The following is a 25378-nucleotide window of genomic DNA, read 5'->3' as shown; positions in this document are numbered from 1 at the left end:
ATACTACTACTGTAAGTACCCACTTACAAAAAATAAACAATGTTCATTTCAAACCATAATTCTTTCTGAATCATTTGAATTAAAATAATAAGCTATGGATATAATAATATTGATAATTAATAACATTTTTATTAATATATGTTTCAGAGACATTCGTACTTTTTAAACATACTACCTCCAATCATGTAAAAGGATGTAGAACCTCTGTAACAGAATCTTGTTAGATTCTGGTGATACAGTTATTACTACCTAACCAGACATTGTCATTCAAGTGGTTAAAAGTTACAGAAAAGTTTTAAAAATTTCTTTTTTAAGTAAAAAAAAAAAACAATGAAGAACATTTGTCAGATAAATCATACTGAAAATATTTAACTGTGTAATTGATGGGTAGAATGGTTAAGAGATAAATTGATACATATTCACTCTTGATTTTAAGAACATTGATAATGACTATTCAAGAATCAAAAACAGCAAAACATACCAACAACAGTTCTTAATTGCATAGAAAAGATTTTAGGACAATAGTAAAAATCATTATTTGTTTTTTTTTTTTTAATAATTAAGTTCACAGTTTCTTTTTTTATCCATTAACTTCAATCATGCAATGTCAGAAAATTTGAATTTTAATTGCTAATTTGAAATAAATACATATAAACATACAGAAGGAAACCTTTTGGAGTAAATTCTTTTCTTCCACATTACATCCATAGTCTTTAAAAAAGTATTACATTGTACTTTGTTGTACTGTTCTGCATAATAACAGTCATGAAAATCATAAAATATGATTTTTTAAATTATACTTCTTGACAGATATTATTTAAATAATAACTACTTTATATTATAATAGAATAACTTACTTTTGGATACAGTGTCATATCCGATAAATCATCAATTGATAATCCAGATAAGTACACCCTTAATATCATACGCTCATTTGCCTTGAATAAACAATCACTCTCTAAACCAGTCACCTGTACAAAAAATTACAATAAAAATAAACATTCATGTAACGCAGTGAGAAGCCATAAATGTATTAAAAAAAGGAATAAATGATAATTCAATAGAATTTCTATGAACCACATTTAAGATGGATGTCTATTAGATGTCATAACACAGTAATAATAATGCCTAAAATCTATAGTCACTTCTGAAATCAACAAGAGTCTCATGTCAAGTATATTGGAAAGCTACATTCTAGTGATTACACATAGAATTCTTCACTTAAAATATAGACTGTACAGTAGTCAAATGAACTACATTGCAATATTGTTAGGATCTGTATCTAATTTGATAAATTACAGATTCTTCTAACATAACAGAACAATGACAATAAAATAAACTTTTGAAAATCCACATGTTACGTCCATGGAAATGCTGGTGTTATTCAGGCCTACAAGTGATATCTTTTCTCTGTTCATCAAAGGAAATGGCTACTAACGAAGATCATTACTCCCACAGAAAGCAATTCCAACTGTTGTGTCTGAGATTTATTTCATTAAATGCTGTATTTGAAAAAAAAAGCATCAGTGACATTATTATTATCAGTGCTTACCTTGGCAGACAACATGATAATTTTCACCAACTGTGAAAGCTGTTATCAGAGAGCTCATTCTATAATCAATAGTATATCAGACTGGCTTGCAAATCATTCATTAAAATTAAATCTAGACAAGATAAAAATTATACCACTCTCTCAAACTAAAGCAGGTCTGACTCCTCTATAAACTGACATTTAAACAATGACTGCTCTGGACAGTCTCCTTTGCTCGTAGAAAACAGTTTCTGCACTAAATATCTAGAAATTGTAATAGAGTGTCATCTCAGATTGAAGGAGCACATGAAACATTTCAACAATCTAATAAGAAAGTAAATAAAAGCATTTTACCAAGCTTAAAAAAAAATCTTAAAATGATCTACCTGCTCACTGTCTGTAGAACAATATTACACACTGTGTTAACTTATAGAGTTATAGCACAAGACAAAACTTTTAATTATCTTCTAAAAGATTTGCAAATTACTAAAAATTTCATTTGGATATTAATATTTGAAGTACCAAAAACCTTACCAATTGCCCAGATTTTTGAAATTATTAATTTACAAAAGATTTTCATTTGAAAAACCACTGACATACTGTTAAAAAAAAAAAAAAAATAGACTAATTCCAACTCCTCGTACTGTCACTACTTAATTTTAAACTTTGAAGATGAATATCTCCAAATGATTAAAAGCTTGCTCAATAAAACTTTGAATAATTGGGGCCAAAGCTCTACAGCACACTACTTGATATAATAAAGACTATAGGACAGACATTACAAATCGCACTGGTGAATGAGATTAAAATATAACTAATTGATATCACCTATGAAAAACTTTGGGACAATACTAAGAATATGAATAATGAATATGAAGCCTGTATGAATAAGGTCATATTTAACCATACACAGTAAACAAATAGATCGATAGTACAGTCATGTTATAATATTACTTTCATAATAGGTGAACTTAAAAATACCATGTACTAAAGCAGGTCAAAATATTTTTAAATCTTAACAAAATATAACTTTGGTATGTATTAAAATAACATATGATAACACAGACCATTTCCCATGCCATGAGTATTTTACTCTTTGTGGGAGGAATAACACCACAAAAACAAAAAAAACCTAAATTAAACTAGCTTAAACATAGTTACTCTTTTATGTTTTATACTGCTGTTTTTGGAATAAAAGTTACTTTTGCATTTGAAATGAAGCAATAGGAGTAAAACTATGATTATACTCATATAAACCTATAATTTTTTTTAAATATTATATCTGGATGTATACAAACGTAAAAAAAAAAACCTTTTTCACTTAAAGATGATAGAAAGTCTAATGATTTTTTTTGGTAGATGTATGTTAACTTAAATATGTAAGTAATACGACGGCCGGCTGAAATGTAATGCACAACAGAATGTAACAAAAGAACAAAATTTTGCACAAAGCAATAGGTCTTGCCATGTTGTAGTTTCATTCCCCAACGACTAACATTCCAAAACTTGTTGACCTTCTCTCTCAATTTCTCCATTGTTATGGAATTGAATATGTCTGCAATGTCAATGCATTTAAAACAACATGCAGTAAAACATGAACAATAGTAACATTTATCATTGTCTAAAAGCCATTTATATGATGAAACTGTTGATTGAAGTCATATGAGTAGATGGGTATATGTTATGTTTAACAATATATGGGTCCAATAATTCTGCAACCCAATAATGCTCGGGCACACTGGGTACAACTGCCAAGGCTCTTGTGAAATTTAAATTTGAACTTATTTCACACCCTCCATACTGACCAGATTTAGCACCCTAAATTTTCACTTCTTTTTGTAATTAAAGAGGGACATTAAAGATATTAATTTCATCACAGATGATGAACTGAAGGATACAATGAAATCATGCATCTAGGAAAGACTGCCAGCATTCTACATTGATTATAAAAAAACTGATGAGAAAATTGGTTCACCATTAGGAGAAATGTATAGTTGTAAATAGGGACTGTGTGGAAAAATAAATAAGTTTTTGTAGCAAATAAAATGTACTTTTATGCCACATTTCTTTGTTTCATTTGAGAGTAATGAACGACTGTGTGTTACATTTATGGGCCAGCCCTTTTATGCATCTTATACTCACTAGTTTTGTATAACATTTTTAATTAAATATTTAACTCCTTTTCTTTTCCTTATTTTACATAAACTTTTTGTTAAAATAAGAAAATTTATCCTTGTTTTAATAAAATAAAGTATTCTAATTTCCTATATTGTCCTTTCCTGATTACAGGCTCTATCTTTTTCAGGACAATCAACATGCACTGAATATAACATGAGACTTATAATAATTCAAGTAAATAAAATGAAAATTTAATCAATTTCTGATAATTAAATTTTTTTTATTAACAAATTTCTTATATTTTTTTCATACAGCAATTATTCTTACATTACTAATTATATGTAAATATGGAAATTACTTTCTTTTTTAATGGTTTTTAATTTACATATGACATCTCTTCCTTTAAAAATCAAAATAATTATGTTCTATATTGCCTAACCACATTTATTTGTCTTTAATATTACTAGAACATTTTATTAAATTTCCTTTATCCAAGTAATAAAAATAATTATAATGAAATTATAGCCTTACTTTTAACAACAAGAATTCCATATCGGTATCACATAGGCGTAGCTTGAATTCCGAAAGTCTTGTAGAATAACTGAATTTAGTTGCACCAGGAGGTATGGGGGGATCATTTTCAGCACCAAATAACAATGGTAACAACTGCTGTACAAATTCCTGCTTCTTACTTGATATAACACTAAACAAAACTTCTGTTTCCCTACTCTTAATCCTAAAATTAGATCAAAATTAAATAAAATTTTAATTGATTAGTAATCAGATAAGACATTTATTATTCAGTTATGGATATACAACTTGAAACTTAGACAGGAAAAATCAATTTATAAGAAATATTTCTGCCTTAAAGTAAGAGAGCATAATTGCACCAAAATAAATATACTGGGACTACACCAAAATAAATATATTCAATTATTAGCTCAATGGCTAGTTCATAATTTAAAATTTAATATCTGCGGTGCAAATATGCAACTTCTCAGAGGTGTGAGCAGGCTTAGTGTTCAGAGATAATGATCAGTATCTTTCCTTCCAAAAATAAACAATACTGGTCAGTGAGAAAGAATACTGTGAAATTAATACATCTCCATACACCAGTGTTTCTAACCTGGTGAGTGCGCTCCCCTAGGAGTATGTGATAACACTAGATGGGGGACGCAAGCATATCGAAAAGAAATATTATTAAAAAATGTATTAATTTACTGAAAGGAAAGCAAAACAAAATACATTCTGACATAATAAATAACAAAATACACATTTACACTGATATAATACACTTATAAATAGGATTGTTTCAGTATTATATAATGTATTTAATAATTAACTTATCAGTACTAAATTAAAAACAAGTTTAATAATTATTAGTGACTCCCTTGGAACTGTCTTGCAGAGCAAAGTTTTTCGAAGAAAGATTTAATATTAGAAATAGACACTCTGAGTTCTTTTTCTATATTTAGCCGAGATCTATATTTTATCTTCAAAGTAGCCACCACAGAAAAACTGGTTTTACAAAGGTAGGATGTTGAAAATGGTAATAATATACGAAATGCTCTTATTTTCAGGGCAGAAAACTCATACCCCTGCCCAAAATTCAAAGAGTGATTTATTATTAAATTGTCTTTTGATTTCACCACCTGCTGTAAGTCTATGATGATTTTTCTTTGGCAGTTGAAGGCCTTTCAGAAGTATTATGAATGGATCTCTAACCCACTCATAACTTGTTACCAAGTTTTTGTCAGCAAGAAAATACTTTTTAAAATTCTTTGCCAGCATGGGTAAATGTTTTTCAGTGGTTACAAAAAAAACTTTCACATGTTCTTCATCCTTGAAAATTTTAATACGTTCGTCCACATTTGCAAACATTTCTAGGATTTTTGCTTTATATTTTTGCTCCACAATTCCAATTTTCTACAAAATTTTCTAACTTTATCACTCGTATCCAACATATGTGTATTAGCTCCTTGGAGTTGAAGATTCAAGTTTATTTCTTGAATATGTCAACTAAGTAGTTCAATTCCATCAAAAAAGAATCCACCTCAAAAGTTCTCGGCTTCCAGTCAGTTTTCCTCTTCTAGAAAATGGCAATTTCATCTCTTAATTCATAAACATAATGCAAAGATTTCCCACAAGATAACCATCTTGCCTCGCAATAAAATAGTAACACTGAATGTACTATACCCATATCTTTACAAAGTGTAGAAAAGATTCTTGATTTTAGGGGTCTCATTTTATATAATCTACTATGGTTACAACTGTCATTAGCACAATATTCAGACCAGGACTCATTTCTTTGTAAGCCAGAGCTTCTCTGTGGTCATACTGAGAAGAATATCCAGATACACTGTGAAGATTTTTGTTTCACAGGTGCTTGTATACTTTGGAATCTACCAGACATTGAATCAAGCACCATGGATGCATATTCCAACACAATTTCTCCACTCTGTGTTTGCCTCGTTTATAAAATCATTTAAGATAGCAAATAATGCGATTTCTATGGCTTTAAATTCTGTTGGTTTGCAGAAAAGCAGTTCTTTCATTGGTGACATACCATCACAAAATCCAACATATGCAATGAAATGAGCATTTTTATTGCTATCTGTTGCCTCATCAAGCTAAATTGAAAATAATTTGTCACACAACTTCCTGAAAAGCTGATGTTGTACATCTTTAGCTATATCACCAGTTCAACGGGCAACAGTATCATTTGATGGAGGTGTGAATTGTAATTATGTGGCAAAATTATCTCCAAACATAGTTTCTACAATCTCAATTGCAACTGGCAAAATAAGCTCTTCACCATTGGTGTGAGGCTTTTTACATCTGCCTATTTTATATGAAACTTTGTAAGAGGCTAGTAAAGTGTTTTCACTCACAGAAAAAGATTTTTTTTAAAATGATGATTGCTTTTGATATGATTTTAATTCTAATTTGAAGAATTCTCAGGGTTTGTTAACATACTATGAAGTGTTGTTTAATTTTATTAGTTTTCATACTGTTTGCTGCCAAAATGTTTGAGCAAATGACACACAGGGGCTTTTCTTCTTCATTTACTTCAGTACTGGTACACCCAAAATTTAAGTATTCTTGAGAACATTTTCTTGATTTTATTTTCTGAACTGCACTCATCTGTGCATTTGTTGATGCTTCACTATCATCTAATGTTCATCTGCTGCCACTTAAAAATTTATCCATGATTCTGTATAAATCTATTGCCATGAATATTTAATACCATGAATTGCAATTGACACGCAAATTACAATATACACATTCATGATAGATTCGATAGCAATAGAAAGATCGACTCAATTGAGACTGGCTGGAATCGAATGAGGTGCAGCATTTATACATGTTTGTGCAGATGGTCACATAGAAGTTCCAGAATGCTCAAAACAAATCTTGTCACTGCTCACAAAGCTGTGAGATTGTCAGATATGGTGGATGTAAAACAGAGAGCAATAGAGAGGCATCGATTCTGGTTTTGTCAAGCAGCAGATCAGTGCTGCCAAATTTACTTATTCTTGGTCATTTTTATGGTTTTTAATCCTCAAAATACATTATTATTGTATACATTGTTATTGTACGAGAGGGGGGGAGCATGATGAAAATTAAGATTGAAAATTGGGTTGCAAATACTGAAAGGTTGAGAAACGCTGCCATACACAAAATAGTTGTAGGATGTTACAAATATAATGAAATTAAAAGCTAGAATGAAAGGAGTGGAGAACTTCATCAAACCAGCGATGAAGGAAAAATTCTAAATTTTTGTCATTATTTGATGGGTTTGATGCACTTTTCCTTTCCCCTCTACAGTTATTGCTACTAATCTGCCTCCTACAATTTTTACTACTAATCTTCTCTCCTGCAGCTCTTATTATTAATTTCTCCCTACAGTTTTTACCAGTACACTTCCTTCCATTACTAAATTAATTAACCATATGTGCTTTAATATATATATACATTCATGGAGCAAGTGATATTGAATTGCTAATTGTAAATCAATAGTCCCAAATGGTAGAACTGTTACGTTATAATTTTTCCCACTATTCAGTGTAATTAATTACTGTTAAATGGTACAATATAAAAACATTTTATGAACATTGTGACCATTATGAATCTGCGCAACAATAATTTTATCACTTTCAACTTTAATATTATGATCTTTTAACATCTAATTAAAAATGTGAAAATGCATTAAAAATGTGTCTGTTTCATTTAGTTGAAATGTGGATTGGGAATTCTGAAGCTACACAGATTCATGTTATGTAAGAAGCATCGAGACCTAATAAAAAATATCTGAATGCTACAAACTCTCAAAACTAATCAGAACTTCCTTCCTGCAGAAACCATAGTGTTTTGCATGATGACACGCTGTGTCATCATCAGCTGTGACTCAAACATTTTATCAGATATAAACTGAGCAAACAACAGTGAATATTACCACATGATTTCAATATGATGGAGCCTACAGCTCTTGGTATAAGGATATTGTTTACCAGTTTACATAAAATTATCTTTTTATGGGAATTTTTAAAAAGTTGAGTTTTTCAACATCTTTATACTATTAGTAGGCTAGAATTTTAAAAGAAATTAAAAAATAATTACATTGAGATGTTACAGTGAATAAAAGATTTGCATTTACATTGAAGTATGCATACTTGTTCAAGTTCCATGATTACCCAGGCATGCAAGTTCACATCTATAGAATATTACAAGATTTAAAAAATTACTTTTACTTAAAATTCATGATGAATGTCATAGTTATTGCTTTTTGATAGCCATATAAGTATAAAAATAAAAATTTAAACTTTGCATTTCATAAAAGTTTGCAATAAAATGAAATTATGTTTTTAAATAAGATCTAATCATTCTATATAAGAACTTGGATATGTCTTAGCCTTCCAAAACCACTTAGGCTGTAAATAAGTTTATGAGATGCTGAGATATATCCATAGATTGTCTATCCCACTAAGCTTTAATTTTCATGAATTATGATATCAATGTAAGATTCTTAAGATACCAAACATAAGATTAAAGAAAAGAAAGACAGGATTATAGGTAAGAAAGGAAGGAGGGTAATTGGAGATATGGTCAGTCCACAGATACCCAACCACCTTGGAAGAGCTACAAAATTTTTGGTTGCAACTCTGAGAATTGAGTGGAGATCATGAAATGGAGTTTTATTTAAGTTGAGATTATAGTAGTTTGTTTCATTCATTAATAACATAAATTACATCATGTTTGATTAATTCTCTACTTAGATATTTCAATAAAATTTGTTAAAATTTAGCAAAACCTTGGCCTGTTGAAATCAATTGAAAGATATTTTGTTGATCCTCGCACTTACATCTTACTCTTCAAGTCACTTACTTGTAGCCAACACAAATATTCCACTTCCATCTGGAATTATCAGAGAGAGTATATGTCGTAAAAAATTGAATCTATCCAGAACAACTTTTTGTCTTGGTTCTCTCACAAATTTCATCTTCAACAACTTGACAAACAACAACTAAAGACAATTTATAATTTACCATCTCTTGTATGTCGCAGAGAATACTTTTTAATTTTTTTTATAAAGTATTACATGGTTATAATCCTGTATAAAATGAAAATACAGCTACGTATTTCCAGACACAATATTAGAAACCTTTGCCCTTTTATTTACACAATGCAATCTATTTCACCGACAGAGAAAACTACTTTTACTGAAGTAGACAATTACAAGAGAATTGATTTTTTCAGTCAAAGAAGAATTTTGTTAATGAACTAAGAAGTTTATATTTTTATATTTTACAGGACAGTTGAAACATATAACTGAAACTCATCCTTAGAGATGGATTGCTATAAAACTACAAAAGAACCATAGTTTGCATTTCCTTAGTTTAATTAAAAATGAAAAAAAATTTTTTTTTTTTTCTTATTATTTTTAATATTAGAAAAACATTACTATAATCAAAATCATCATTATATTAATAATTTTCATAATATGCAAATTATTAATATTACAGTTAAATCATTACTACTACTGTTAAAATAATAATTATTGTAATTAAGAACTATTCTATTATTTTTAATATTAAAGACTGTTATTATGTTTAATAATTAACTGTATTTTATATTAAATAGTATTATATTTAAGCTGTTAATTTTAAAACTGTTAATTAAAATCATAGTAATTAAAAACTCTTATTAATATTATTCTTATTGAAATTATAATTGTTATTATTTACAAAATTATCATAATAATTTTGTAATATCTTTATTATGTTATGTTCTATTTTATTCATATTATTTATATATATTTTGAATTATGTGTAACTTTCATGTACATATTTTGTAATACCTGTATTTTTTGTGCAATATACCAAGCAATATATGAAGCATTTTGGACAATACATTTAGTTGTTTTATTGCACAAAACAATAATAAAATAAATAAATTATTAGTATTATTATTTCCAGGTGAGGTTCTCAAGTTGGGGCGTTGCAGGCCCCGTCTGCCTCTAGAGATGTACAATTCATATCTGGAGGCTGGAGCCTTCAATTCTAGATGGAAGACCATGTGTCTTGTGCTGTTCCCAAAGGGCAAAGGAGACCTAGAGTCTCTGTCATTGTGTATGTCTACCTCCCATTGTATATGCTTGACACAGCTTGGAAAGTTTAAAGAAACTATTAAGGGAGAGACTGGTTGCAGCAATGAATCAGGCAGGTGCTGTCACCCAACCAGTACAGTCTCCAGCAGGGTCGGTCAATCCTAGATGCAGTACAAGAGGTTGTTGATGTGGTATGACGAGCAGAAGATCACAGTAATCATTTTCACATTGTGTGGTCCTTCTTGTTATGTTGGACATGAAAAACATGTTCAACACTGCACAGTGGAGCGATATGCTTCAAGCCCTGGAGCATTCTGGTAGACACCGGTGTTAAATCCTTGCTCTTTTGGCAATGGAGCACCAGGTGGCCTACAGGAGGTGACAAGCAGGTGAATACTGGGAGACCATCACTGGGGAGGAACAGACTTGCACATTTCTTGCCTGGTAAGAGACCTGGGACTGCAAGCCTAGAGGATGATGGACCTCAAGACTTATCCCTCTTATCGGAGCAGCGGCATGGAGAGGGGGAGTACTATGTGACCCAGTTTTTAAGAGGTAACTTACTCATGCTTATCTCCATGACATACCTCTGTGCTTATCTCTATGACATAGGGAAAGTGCTGTCCCCTGACTGCCTTTATTGGCTCAGTGTATATGACAACACTGAATACACCTTTTTTTAAAAGTGCTGGGTGAGCGGCAGATCAAGAGACACTAGAGGTGCATCTTGAAGCAGTGAGCCTCTATAACATGGTTGCGATGATGTTCTGTGATCTGAGCAACTAGAAGAGTGTGGCCCGCTTTGTTGGGGGCTTTCTCAGGGCCAAGAAGGACCACCTTAATAGTCCCAAGCCAGGTGAAAACTAGGTAACAGCCTTCTCAAGCTAGAATAGAAGGACTCGGCCTGAAGTAATGTGTAAAATAAATCCAAGCCAAGTTGTAGTACAAAGGGGGGTGGTTTTAGTTGGTAGTCTACTGATGGCAGTTTCACCACCAGTGGGAGCCTGACACTGTGCATAAATGCATTTCCAACTTGTCCCCCTCCCAAAAAAAAAAACAATTATTATTGCATACTAGAATAAACATAATTCTAATTATTAAAGTACATACTTTTGTATAATATACTGAAGATATTTATTCATTGTGACAATTGCTTCTCTATGTAATACAACAGACACCATTGAAAAATCAATCACCAGTGATCGTTCTACACTGTGAAAATGCGATTTAAAATCAGGACAATCTGACCGTACCTATAAAGAAATTAGAAATCTTTACAATCAAATACACATATATATTTTTTTAAATATGTATCATATTTTACTAGTGCTAACGTTTCATAGATATTGTATCAATGTATTATTTTGTAAATTTACATTATTCCTCCTTATACAAATGAGGAACCTAAAATGTTTTGTACGATAACAAGTCAGTAACACTGACACTTAAATAGAAAATGGACTCCCCATATCTTTAATTACAGATGCTATTCACTACCAATAAAGCAGTGCAGTGGATTGCTGTACACTGTTGAAATAGTACAGCAGGTAATGTAAGGAAGTTTTATATTGAACAAAAAAAAGATTCAGCTATCCCATTTTTCATCCCATTTTAATGTAGACAGAATTCATCAAAATATTTTAACTCCTTCACATAATTTGATAGTATTGTAAGAAGCCAATCACTGAAAAAAAAAATCACAAGATATTGTTTAAAATTTCAATAAACTTGCTGACTAATCAAATAATTCTGCTACAGAGCAATGAAGCTCATTTTCATTTGTCTGGCTCAATGGAAAAAAAAGAAGATTTTTCTTACTAGTTGATTCAAATCACTAACAATTTCATATGCACTCTCTATTATGCATAACTGTTTGGTGTGGTGTATACATCTTTTTCATTACAGGCCTTTATTTCTTTGAAGTGGATGGTCACGCTGTCTTCTGTTTGGTACTTATATTAAGGCATGTCCTTGCTCCATAACTACATCAGCATAGAATTGATACCAAAATGAAATGGTTCCAGCACAGTGGAGAGAATAGCCTACACTACAAAGAGCATGTTGGTGGTCACTGAAAAAATGTTTTAGTCATTTGATTTCCAGAGGAAATATTCCTAGCAAGTCCATTATTTATTTTCTTTTGAGGTTAACATAAGACTAAAGAATACATTAATAACTCTATGGATGTTAATGAACTCAAGGCAATACAAGAAATTACAGTTATATTATATAAAGTACATGTAATGAAGTAAAAGCCTGTTTTATAATCTGGAACAGTGCAGGTTTAATGGTGGAAACCATGTTACAAATGTGCTGTTTAAAAAATGAGGGAGCTGAAACAAATACTCAAAAAAGTCATTTCATTTTGAAAACCTGTAAGTTCTCATGGCCCATCCAAGACATTTACACTAAAAACCTCAATACATAAATATTTTAACCCATGTTCAAAAATAACTTATCTGAAAAGAAACGTTTTCTACCTAAACAGATCATCAGAAGAAATAATCAAATATTAATTTGTTACATTCTCAGTTTCAAGATATCTTCACATATACTTCTTATGAATTACAGTAAGATAAATAGATTATGTACCTTTCGATATAATATAGTGATAAGATCTTCACCAGGCAGTTCTGAAGATACTAAATCAAGATATTCTCCAGATGCACCGACATGTAATTTATCTACTAGCTGTATATCACCAAGGGATGCCTGCATTGCAGGCCCATATTCCATTAATGCAGTATCACAACAAAGTTTCCTTAGTACTAACATTAAATATGGTTTATCCACTCTGTTGTTTGATCTACATAACTGTATCACTATCTAAAAACAAAGTACATAAAAACTGTTACGTATATTGTAATTTAAACAAAATTATGTTGGCAACATTAGTATTAAATTGTTGACAACTGTGTTCAAAAACTTGCAAAAGTTAAAATACAATAATAATTTTGGCAAAAAAAATTAAACAATAAAATTCTTAAAAGACATTTTTGCATAACAAAAAAAAAAAAACAAATAATTTCAACAAAGCCCACAAAACCACAGTTTTACGTATCAATAAAATGGATGTAATATATTGCTCAAGTGCAAGATTAGTTGAACTAAGTCAGTGGTTTATCACTATTATCAATTATTACAAAACTTAGATTCTAGATTAAATTCCCATCAGGGACTGAAAGTTATATGAAGATATTGGATACTCTTTTGGACTTCCTGGTTAAGATTAAGTTAAAAAAATTGATTAATAATGTCCCCTATCTGTTTAATCTGTGATCATAGTTTTGCAATAACAGTTAACACTCACACTTAGCCAATCCAACATTCTCTTCATTGTTTTAAATATAATCACTAAATAAACGGAAGAGTTGATTTACTGTTCACAGTGAAAAAAAGATGGAGACAATTATGATAGATCATTAAAAATGAAGAATAAAGTAAACTATACGAATCTTTTAGAAAAATCTAACAATTTTTTTTATTCTTCTTAATCAATAATTTTTAAACATTTTAATTACATTACAAATAACACAACTTCAATTTTACGTTTTATCAATTGTAAATTTATAAACAATGGAAACAGATTTTCTATGACCTCAAAAAAAATAAAAAAATTTCAGTCAATTATAATAAATGTTAATCATGAAAACAACAATAAATATTAATCATGTAAATAAATTTTTCAATATGTATTTATTACCAGCTAATGAAATAATAATTAGTCAGTAACTGAACTTCAATTGAGAGTAAAGCTAAAAAGCTAGGGAATACAAATCAAGCTGACTAGTAATAATAAAATGGTGAAGGGGTATTAATTCCAGTGTATAATTTTTTTTCTAGCTAACACAATAATTAACTGGTAGTATATATTCCTAAAATGTGGAAAGGAAATTTCACTATATCACAACTTTTAATCCAATAAGTAAGAAATTTTCTATAGTAGTCGTTAATGGAAAAGCTGGGGTGTCATCTGTTTACCTGTTAGCTATGATTCACCTGTTTACGATATAAATGATACAGCTGGAGTCTTCAGCCACCTTTTCAACTATTTACTGCGTACATAACTATGATGGTTATTTCAGAACTGACTTCTTAATTTTTTTAATTCTTGTTTGGGTGTAAAAAATGCATAAACAAAAATGACTAAATATCTATATCACTTTTCAATATATCACACCAGCTTTTACAGAAGAAAACTTTACCAATAGTTGCAGTATACTTAGCTTGTTATTAGATGAACTCCCACTGACTTTAAACCATAAGTAGCCAGCCTGATCTAAATTTGGTGAAGATATTATTATCAATTAGTACAAGTGCAGGCTGTAGATGCTATAAGTTTTTCACAAACAGACCAAGTAAAGCTGTGTGATCTTCCGAGATCTTTGCACAATGTAAGGCAGAAGAACTCTGAACTGTTTAAGCATTTCATAATAACTTTTGTTGCTGTTATGGTCAATACATTTATTGATTCAATAAGTAAATCTCACTTGGAGTCCCAAAACAAGGCCATCATTTCTTTGTTTTAAAAGTGTTTGCTTGAATTTTTGTCATACAGTTGAACATCCAAGTACACATCCAGTCTTCCAGCAACAATTTTTCACAACATTTTTTCACTGTCACTCACAAACATAATTATCATAAACCATCATCTATTCATCTTAACAGCATTGTTTTCCTTTATTTGCAGAAATATCATTCCACATACCACATATGTGGTATAAATTACAACAAAAATTCTGTATTGTCAATATATCTCTTCTTGTCCAAAAAAACATTCCTGTTAAACTTAATATCAGCCATTTATATCTTATTCCCAATTTTTCTTCTCTCAATACATGTTTCTGCTGCTTCAGTGTAGTAGAAACTGCTGCATAACAGAAACTGCTGTTAATAGCAACCAGTTTATTTTCAACAATCAATTGAAGTCAGTTTTAGAACTAACCTTATGCCTCATGAAGGGAAGGAATTGGACAGCTAAATCATAACAATTGGCAAAATATTATTTCAAATGCCTTTGAACTGAAAACAGCAATTGTGAAGATCATACTTATTTACTGTAACTGCAACGTATAAAAATTAATCTATAAAAACAAATGAAATATTAATACACATACCAAACAGCATATTTCTATTTTGACCAGAAAGGCATAAATACATCTAGTAGTAGTTCATATTTAACCATAAGTCAAGTTTTACATTGTATCATCTCTCCTTCTATCTATTAGCTTGTAATTTCTTTGCCATCATTTAATTGTCCTTAATCTATTGTATTCTTGTGGCATATTATCCATTATCCCCTTATCCATGATTCCAATTCTTCCTGTCGTCTTCAATTTTCCTTTCAATCACTTCCTCCACACCAACCAACAAAAGAAAATCTCTTCTTATCCATTGTCCAGTGCAATTTGTTATCACTTGAGATATAATTTTTTCTATATCATTTCTAAATATGTCCAGCCAGCTTATTTATTCCATCAATCTTCATTCACATTTCATACATTTCTAACTTATCTTTCACCTTACTTTTTTACTATCTGTGTCAGCACTCTGTATAATTACATCCAGAGTGATGGTGATTAAAGTTTTTCATTATCACTTTACCATAACTTTTTATCAAGTTTGCAACAAAAATTTTTTTGTACTCTAAGTATCAATTGTTATGGTTATCAGAAATTAAATACTTTCAGAAGCATATAATGAAACTGTATCCAGTATTACTTGACTTCAGTGATCAATGGGAACAAGTTTATTAAATGTAGTTTTGACAACTGTTATCTAAGTTACTATACACCCTTTGATTTCCAATATGCTGTTTCCCACGAAATTCCAAGTGTTACAGAAACATCAGGTTGTAAGAATGCTGCAATTTTATTCAAAATTACATCACAATATGTATTTCAGCTGTAAATAAACATGATGAAAGACACGACATCATAACATACCTTTTCACATTATTATTGTAACTACTGATGAATAAATCAAGTTTACTAATGACTTAATTTTACTACATAAAATTATTTTCACATTTTATTTTTTTAATGAAGACCTCTTTCTCTTTTACAGGATAAAGAGGATTTAAATCAATTTATTTAAATGAGATTAATTTCACTTTCTAATTAAGATTCAAGATTAGATTTATTTAACTTTTTCAGGTTAAAATTTAGTTCTCACCTTCTTTTAATAAAACTTAATGTTTACGCCGTTGCATAAAGTTGTTTTATTCCAATGAATTCAAGGTTATAGTAGAGTCTTGTAGTTTACAGGCTTGGTAATTTTATTTTGCATTTTTTCTAAGGCTTATTATCATACGTGTATTTTAAAATAGGTTGTTTGGGTTTGTTTTCGATATCATTTCTCTCAGTCTCCAGTTTGACTTGCTGATTGCATCATCATATTGGTGTCAACGTATTTCATATCTCGCATTATTTATTGCTGTTTGGTCTTAATGTATATATTATTCTTAAGTGTTTTTTATTCTCAACCAATTTCAATATTGTCATAGTTCCTAGAAGTCTATTTCTCTTTGTCTGCCCTGATGTCATTTCTTCAACTTGCATATTCAGAAATTTATTTGATCAGCCTTACGTAATTCTTTAGTGGTCTGCTTGCTTGTAAATTATTTTTGTTATGACTTCGTTCCCGAATTCCACACGTTTTCTCTAATCGTTCTCATACTAACACTTAGACACTACTCTTGTTGTCAACACACACACACACACACACACTCTTCTGTCCATTGCTTTGTTCGCTTCCCCTACTTCTCACCACGCCAGCTTGTTCTTTCTAGTCCTAACTTTCACGTTGTGCCTGGTCCTCCAGTCTTGGAGGAGCAGGCTTCGATGTTCTCTCTTTCTCGTATAATGTTAATACTTTCATCGTCTTCATACTCTTATAAACGTTGCGGTATTTCTCTGTCTAAATATTCTCTAGTTCTACTCACTAGTGTTTCGTGATTTCACCGATCTCTATGTTTTGTTTTACCTCGTTTCTTTGTTAAGTTATTCTTCAAATTCACTATATTACGTCTCTGTGGAAAGTGTTTCAATCATTACATACTGCCAATTCTGTCGACGCCGAATCTTCTCGAGCTGCTGATTACATTTTCATCGATGCAGAATTTCTCCAAACTCGTTGCTACATTTTTGAGACGCCACGTCCTGCTCAACCTCTAAACCACGTCTCACCCCTGCATTCCTGATACACCACTGCAGACTACATCCAGGATTACTGTATGTATTCATTTACCTTCATTCAAGAGTTCGTTTCTTGCTAATATTTGTGTGCTACAGGCAAGTTCAATTTTCATTATTTATTACGTTAAACAGTTATTTTATCATTAAAATTTGTGGAACATTCAGTTCATCGTACCTTATGCATTTCAATTTCAAGTTTAGTTTAAAAACCATTTATTCACTTAAGTGCAGTCACGAAAGGTGGCTTATATAAGGTTGTGTCATTGTTCAGCTGCAACCTATTTTACGTGACTGGGAGTCGTGGCGGCTCCTGTAATCCAGCTACTTGGAGGTCGGGTATTGTGGACGAGTATGAATTGTGGTTGCTTTATTGCACGTTTCTTGTTGTTGAATATTATCCGCATTATGTTCTCCTAATCAGCAATCGACTTTGTTTACTTATGTTTATTACTATATTATAACATTCCTCTGACGTAAACCTAAAAAAGGTGCTTCCAGAGTTCTAATTGAAATAAATAGTACTGTACAAACCTATTTTACGTGCTTAATTATTACAATTTGTTGTTATTGTAATTAACTCTATCATTTAATCTTGTAACTTGTTAATCGCCAAGATTAATTCTTTTCTACTCATGAACTGTATTCATAATACTTCTCTTAAATTAACCTAAAGCAAATTACTTCTGACGTGCAGTTACGTTTTAGGACTTCTTTGTAATTTTATATTTTCAAGAAACCTTACTAGTAAAGGAACTCTATTTATATGTTTATTTATTTCAATTTGATTATTGTAATTAACTCTTTTTGTACTAGAATATTATTGTGGCCTTTTTTCTACATTAAACTAGAATTACATGTTTGAATTATTTAATGCTAAGTTTGTTGTTCATAAATCAGGAAAGGCCAGTGCCAATAATAAGATTTACTATAATTTATTTGTCTAAGTTAATGGCATTTGTTCATTGCTAATTTTTCAATATTACAGCATATGTCAGTAATGCAATAGTTTTCAAGTCATACTATGTTTATTGATGTTATGTTTTTCTAAGTATATAATTGTAAATAAGGTTTTTTATGTTCTCTTGTTTTCAGGCTTTGTTAAATTGTAGATTTTCAAAATGTGTATTTGAAAAATGTATATTCATTAATTTTCTCATTTAATATCATTATTCATATGTTGATTCAGCTGATATTTCTTAAGTTATGTTAATTTCATAATTTCTTTTAATTTTTTAAGGTTATGATTTAAAATAAGTTCATTTGTTTTCTTTCTAATTAAAGTCCAATTTCTTTTGGCAAATACGAGCTGTGTGTACTTTTATTTTTGTTAACTTTACCCAACACTTAAAATAAAAAATTAAATTTAGAAAACAGTTAGACTTAAAATGAGCTGTTAATCAATGAAATTTTATATCTAAATTTATTAATAATACTGAAACAAAGAAGTGAGAACTCGACCATAGCACAAAATAAATTTATAAAAGTCAATAAAATGCATTGAGATTACAAATTCTTAAAAAATTAATTTTGATAATGTTCTCTATATTTACCTCACCGATGACAAATCTGAGTAACATTGTGATTGCATTATTTGGTGACACATTGTCATCAAATCCAGGCAGATCAACAGTACGTGCCCATAACTCCATCTCTTCATCACTATGCTCAGATGAAATAAAACTCCTACAAAAATTCAATAAAAACAGGCTAAAAAATCAAATTAGCTAATTGGGAACATACAGTTTTTTTATGATTAATCTATAACATAATACAAAATCTTCAGGATGGTAATTTTTGCTTGGCTTTATACTCTACTTATATTATTGATAAGTAATAACTGCCAATATCCATGTGGAATGGTGTGAAATAAATAGATTAAATAAAAATTTAGTAGACATCTATCAGAACTTATATTGGTTTATATAAATTAATATTACATTTGAAAATTATTCATTATTGAATAATTTATTGTAATTACACAAAATAAATTACTAAACTTTTCAAGAAATAATCGAATAGAATTGTGTATTACAATGAATTGTCAAATTAATGAAAACCTGATTTTCTTTAATAGCAGTAATAAAATATTTCATTCTATCCTAGTGTTGTTGCATGTATTCACTAAATAAAATAATTAAATCATTAATTTTCAGAATGCTGTAACTCTTAAAAAAAACTTTTTTTTTCTGACCGTTTGCTTCTGAAAATAGTGGTGTTTTTTAAATTGTTAAAACAAGTTTTATTTGTTATTGTTTAAGCAAAAATAAGATGTAAAGCTATGAAGAGGGACAATGTCTGTAGACATTTGCACCAAATGTGTAGATCATAATGACCTATCCTTACATTTACCATTTGTTGAGGTCTAACTGGTTAAGATTTGCTAGTTTATTTCTGCATCTTACATATTTAAATAGTTCATTTTATAAAGATGTTAAAACATGTTTTATCATCATTTTAAGGCAACAAGGATATTGTGCAATCAGTATTGTGAAGCAGGTTCAACGATTGAAACAGATTTTCCTAGCTACCTTCAAAAGGTTAATAACAACATATGTGACAAAGTTATACAATTAATTTTTTTTTTTTTTATACTCTATAATCTCAAATATGCTTTTGCACATAGATGATAAATAAACTGATAAGTTAAAAAAATTCCAAACCTTTGCTGGGAATTGAACCTAAGACCAAATGATCTAAAAAACCAGCATGCTGACCTTTACATTATTTGGCTTTATGTATTATAATTTTTGTTTCCTTTTCTTCACTTTCTTCCATTAACAAATAAACTAATCCTAGACAAATTAAATATATGATTCTATGTAATAGTGTATATCCCACCAACCTAGTTCTTTAGCTATGGTGAATTTGTCACAAAAATATTTTTTTCCGTCAATTTATATTTAAAATGAGTGAGAGAAAAGGCTTATAACAAAACGGTACTGAAAAGGATACAAAAGTCTAGGGAAGATAATAAAGAACTTAAAAAGGAAGTAAAGTTTCAGGAATGGTTGACACAAGACTGTACAAGACTACACTTCATTTACATTCATACATATCATCCTCATTCATCCTCTGAAGTAATATCTTACGGCGGTTCCAGAGGCTAAACAGAAAAAATAAGATTAGACAGGTGAGTGAGAGAATAGTGAGAGGAACATTGATGAGAGGGGAGGTATCAGGTGTTTGATAAAATAAAAGCAGAAAAAACATAGCAACATTAAGATAAAACTGAAAGATCAAGTTCCTAGAGAAAATATATCAGATGGTAGAAGAACTCATGATGATGATACTCAACAATGATGTTGACTATCAGTATACACAGGAAATATCAAAAAGGATTTCTTATCAAATCATCAACCAAATTTCCAGAATTATATGAAAATATTATTAAAATTCCAAACTTACTTGTCTACTTCCAGCATAGCCATTTTTGCAGCAACTTTATTGATACCAGTTTCTTTAGTTTTATTTTGTTTTTGGATTTCAGCAGATGCTATTGTTGATTTAATGTTCATCAATTTTTTTATTCTAAAATGTTCTAATGTAATCATATCATCTAACACATCCAGTTGAATATCAGTAGCCATTAATGTAGATGACTGTGAAACATGTACAGTATTTGCACTAGGAGATGGCACATTTTCTAAGAACAATAATAAAGATCCTATACGACGATCTGATAAATTGAATTTTAAACTGTTCATAGTTATATTCAATTTATGCCTGCAACAATAAATTACATACTATAATCAGACAGCCCACCTGCCATTTTTTGACACATTTAGTACTTTCACAAGGTTGACAATTTTTCATAATTTCAGATATAATAGAAACCTAAATATCAGACATGGTGGAAAAAACATTTGGTCCAGATCAGTACAGATCCAGTTTGACCAGAAGTTTTCTTATCTGGTTTTTATTTACAGCAAAATTATTTAAACATTTATTACCATTGTTTTCTATTCAAGTGAAATATAAGAAAAACTACACTGTTATTCTAAGTAAACTCATTTGTTTAAAAACGCAACATCTCTTTAATTATGTATTACTGCAAAAATTAGTATTTATTAATAAAAATGAATATATAGTTCTCAATCTTTGTGAGAGCTACATATTTATTATTTTTTCCTCATTTTATTGTTAGAAATCATTTTTATGATAAGCGTGGATCACTCCACTTAAACTGAATTAAATAAAAAGAAATCCTATTAGAAGATAATTAGTTAGTTACATACTAAACATACCTAGGTAGCTGTTTATATTCAGGCCGTACACTATTTGAAAATACTAATTGGCACTGGATTTTAGGTATGACATGGAAGTCAGAATCTAACATCTTTTTAGCATCTCGCCATTCATCACCTAATAACAGTAAAATAATTGAACTAAAAATATTTGAAATACAAAGTAAATAATAATATACATACTTTAAAATTAAGAGAAATCATTCAATATTCATTTCCCAATTTATACCAATCAAATATACCAATCCGCCAATCTCTGTGGCAGAGTGGTAGTGTCTTGGCTTTTCATCTGGAGGTTCCAGGTTCGAATCCCGATCAGGCTGGGCTAAAAAGTTTCATACACTGGGCTTTTCATATGCTAAAAAGTTTCATTTCCTATGCACAAGCTTCAAGCTTCTGTTATGAAATCAACAAGACAAAAACGTTTTAAACACTATCGTAATTAATTTAAATTTATAAATAACTTGATCTGTAAAAAAAAATATTTTGTACAATTTAACTCGTTCTATGGATGGACCAGTTTTGAAAATTTCAAGTCAAAAACCAAAGAAGGTTTATTGTTTCATTAGATTTGAAAGGTTTAACTTGATTTAAAACTGCTGCTGTAGATCATAGATTAGTTGCTGTATTAGGAAATAAAAAGTATCATAGTCTCACATGCTTTTCTCTCTATTGACATCAATTCCAACTGAAATAAATGCTTTATTGTCTTTGGCAATTATATACTATAATTTAACAACAATGATCTAAGTTGTATGTTTATGTTGATAAAACTAAATAAAGTTGAAAGTAATTAAGAGTATAGTAAAAGGCCTTTTTAAATTTCAAATTCATTTTATAGTATAAATCTAGTTGAGAAACCTTTCTTAAATGTTAGTTGTAAATAAACTACTTTAACAACTTGCATAACTATTCAAGGAATATTTTGAAACAAGAAAACCATCTTCAGTAGTAAATTTACACTACTGTTATTTTAACCAACCTACCAATTTCTGGAAAAATTAATGTCTGAATGGGTTAACAAATTAAAAACAATGATAATTTAAATTAACATTAATTAATTTAAAATAAGGAAATATTTCCTTTGAAATATTAGATTTAATAATATTAGATAGATAATTAGTAAATTATTTATTAATATTAGATTTATCAGATATTACTAGATTTCAACCAATGCAAATCTGATAAACCTTTTAAATCCTAATTCAAACTATTAAGATCTTCAAGACCTTAAGATACTAGTATCTAAAGTATACTTAAAGAGTGATAGGCTACTATAAAGAAATATAAACAATTTCTGTGCTTGTAAAACCTTAATTCTTGGTTAAACCTTTAATGATACTGGAGGAAAAGTGTGGATTAATGAAATGACCAATTTTAAGCTCTTTATAGATGGCCCCTTTAAATATAACACCTTTTTGACAGAGAAAAAAGATGGTTCTACCTTTGATTTATATAATTCTTTTATCTGCACCCATTTAGCAAATTAAAGTAAAATTTTAGTCATACTTTGTTAGGGTTATTCTTGTATCAGTCTCATTAGTGATTTTTTTCTTTTTTTTTAATTAAAGGGCTGTACTAAATAATTAATTTTCCTCATATTTTTTTAACATAATTATGTATGGTTTCATTAAAACTTGATTTTATGAATAGGGTTTCTACTTAAAAAAAAAAGATAAAAGATTCTTTAAAAAAAATGATTTATATAAAATCTTTATTTATACAAAGATAAATTAAAACTTTAAATTATAAAATTGCAAAAACAAATCAGAAACTTAATTAGGATCTTTGGTATTTTAGTCAGTTTCTCTAACTACTGAGGTAAGTAAAGTATTAATTTGAGTACTTTTACATTATGTTAAAATTTCTACGAATTAATTAAATAAATTTATATATTAGTACATTTTTAATTTACGTGAAAATATTTTTATGAATAATTTGTTCACATGATAGTAACAATTTTATGTTCAAAACAACATGCTTCTGAGTGAATAAAAACAAAAGTACCTGAATCACAAAAGATAAACTGAAGATCATACAGATCAACATGGAATCTATCATATAGTCTTTCTTCTAATTCCATTTGAGTAGCATCTTCAAGGCATATATTTGATGGTTGAAGTTCACTTGTAACTTTAATTCGTCCCAAATCAATAATAGCTAAGTTGCCACCTCTATTACAGAAAAAGAGGAGATTTTATATATATAAATAAGTAAACAGAAAATTTTAAGTTTTTTAAAAAGAATTATGTTGTTAGTAAAATACAGAGTTATGATTAAGATATGAATAAATCTTCAGATTATTAGCAGATTAAAATTAATTTGTTTAAATTAAATTTTTCAAGTTCAAATTGGGTGTAATGAGAATATATTTCTTTCAAGTGATATTATAAACACATTAAAAATATATTACTTCTACTGGATACATTGATATTCAAGTTACTAATTAGACAGCCTTGTCATTCGGGTTGAAGTTGAAAATTGATACTACTTAACATTATGGATAACATAAAAAATAAAGTAATCAAAAATGAGGTATCTGACAAAAGAATAAATTTCTTATTGTAAATAGTGTTAATACAATAATAATTGTACTCAAGTAAATAATTTATTTATCAACACTATATATTAACAAAAAGAGGGACATTAATTCATTGCTTAACAATCTATGATCCCACTCTTTGACTGTAATGCACATAAAATAGTGAGGAAAAGTCACGAGTCAGAGTTTCCTTCTCTGAAAGGAATAATTATCAATAAACAGCTACTCCCTGCAGCAAATAGAATGAAGGTGTCTCTTGTATGGCTGAATATCATCTGCATTCAGTGTTTGAATTGCTGTTATGCAACACTATATTTGACTCAGTGAAGAAGGCAATGAAAAACCACTTCCTTCTCTAGAAATCTTGGAATGGGATAGTTGTTGTTTTTGAAGGAGACTGTCATTTTCATGAACACCTTGTGACTAATGTCAGGTTACCTGTAACTATTATGATTATCTTGGAGTTTAATACACAACAAATGTACATGCATGTGTTCACACGCGCGCGCACAAAAAATTAATGAACATGTTTTATGGTTGTATGCCTGAGCAAAAGTGGATTGGAGTCACTGAAAAAATACCAAATTTCAAAGTAAAAATTTATAAATAATTTTAAATAAAAAAGGGTAAATCTGAAAATAGTTATAAGAACACAAATTTTAATTAATTAAATCATCCCAGCCACTCAGTTGTTAAAAAAAGTAGTTGATTTACTGAAAATCCTGGATTGGTTAATGGCTTGGGTTTGTTCATTACTCATAATTCATCTCCTATGTAGAAGCAAACCTTACCTAGACATCATGTAGTAATTAAAATAAACATGATTTTGAATTTCCATTTTAAAATAAGTAAGTTTTAGGTGTAAAACAATAGAAAATGAATGGGATAATTTTATCATTTTATAGTATCTCTCAGGATTTTTTTCGCCTATGATGCTGGTAGATCACCTGAGGTAACAATCAAAATTGATTTTTAGCAGAATAATTGACTAAATGACCAATCCCAGTGGTGAATAGAGTTAAGGTATTGCTTATAGGGCTGAAAAACAGCTACATCTATTTGTGATGAATAATCTTTATCTTATTATCTCAGCATATTAATATGCAGCATGTTTGACTTGATAAGGATGACAATAAGAAA

The 25378-nt window shown here is 29.5% G+C and overlaps 1 protein-coding gene across 1 annotated transcript in view; it reads right to left on the bottom strand.

Moving 5' to 3' along the window:
- LOC142327391 (intermembrane lipid transfer protein VPS13A-like) overlaps positions 1-25378 on the bottom strand; it is a 250261-nt gene that overhangs the window by 134510 nt on the left and 90373 nt on the right. Inside the window, exons 14-21 of the mRNA XM_075370414.1 lie at positions 23704-23870; positions 21697-21814; positions 20858-21175; positions 19003-19135; positions 12849-13082; positions 11367-11509; positions 4181-4385; positions 858-971 (exon numbers count right to left, since the gene is read on the bottom strand). Of these exons, the coding sequence (XP_075226529.1) occupies positions 858-971; positions 4181-4385; positions 11367-11509; positions 12849-13082; positions 19003-19135; positions 20858-21175; positions 21697-21814; positions 23704-23870 (1432 nt within the window). The remainder of the gene's footprint in view (positions 1-857; positions 972-4180; positions 4386-11366; positions 11510-12848; positions 13083-19002; positions 19136-20857; positions 21176-21696; positions 21815-23703; positions 23871-25378) is intronic.

Source organism: Lycorma delicatula, chromosome 7 (genome assembly GCF_047948215.1).
Source record: "Lycorma delicatula isolate Av1 chromosome 7, ASM4794821v1, whole genome shotgun sequence".
Taxonomy (NCBI): domain Eukaryota; kingdom Metazoa; phylum Arthropoda; class Insecta; order Hemiptera; family Fulgoridae; genus Lycorma; species Lycorma delicatula.
The sequence above is the reverse complement of the archived record's forward strand: the minus strand, read 5'-3'. Positions and strand labels throughout refer to the sequence as shown.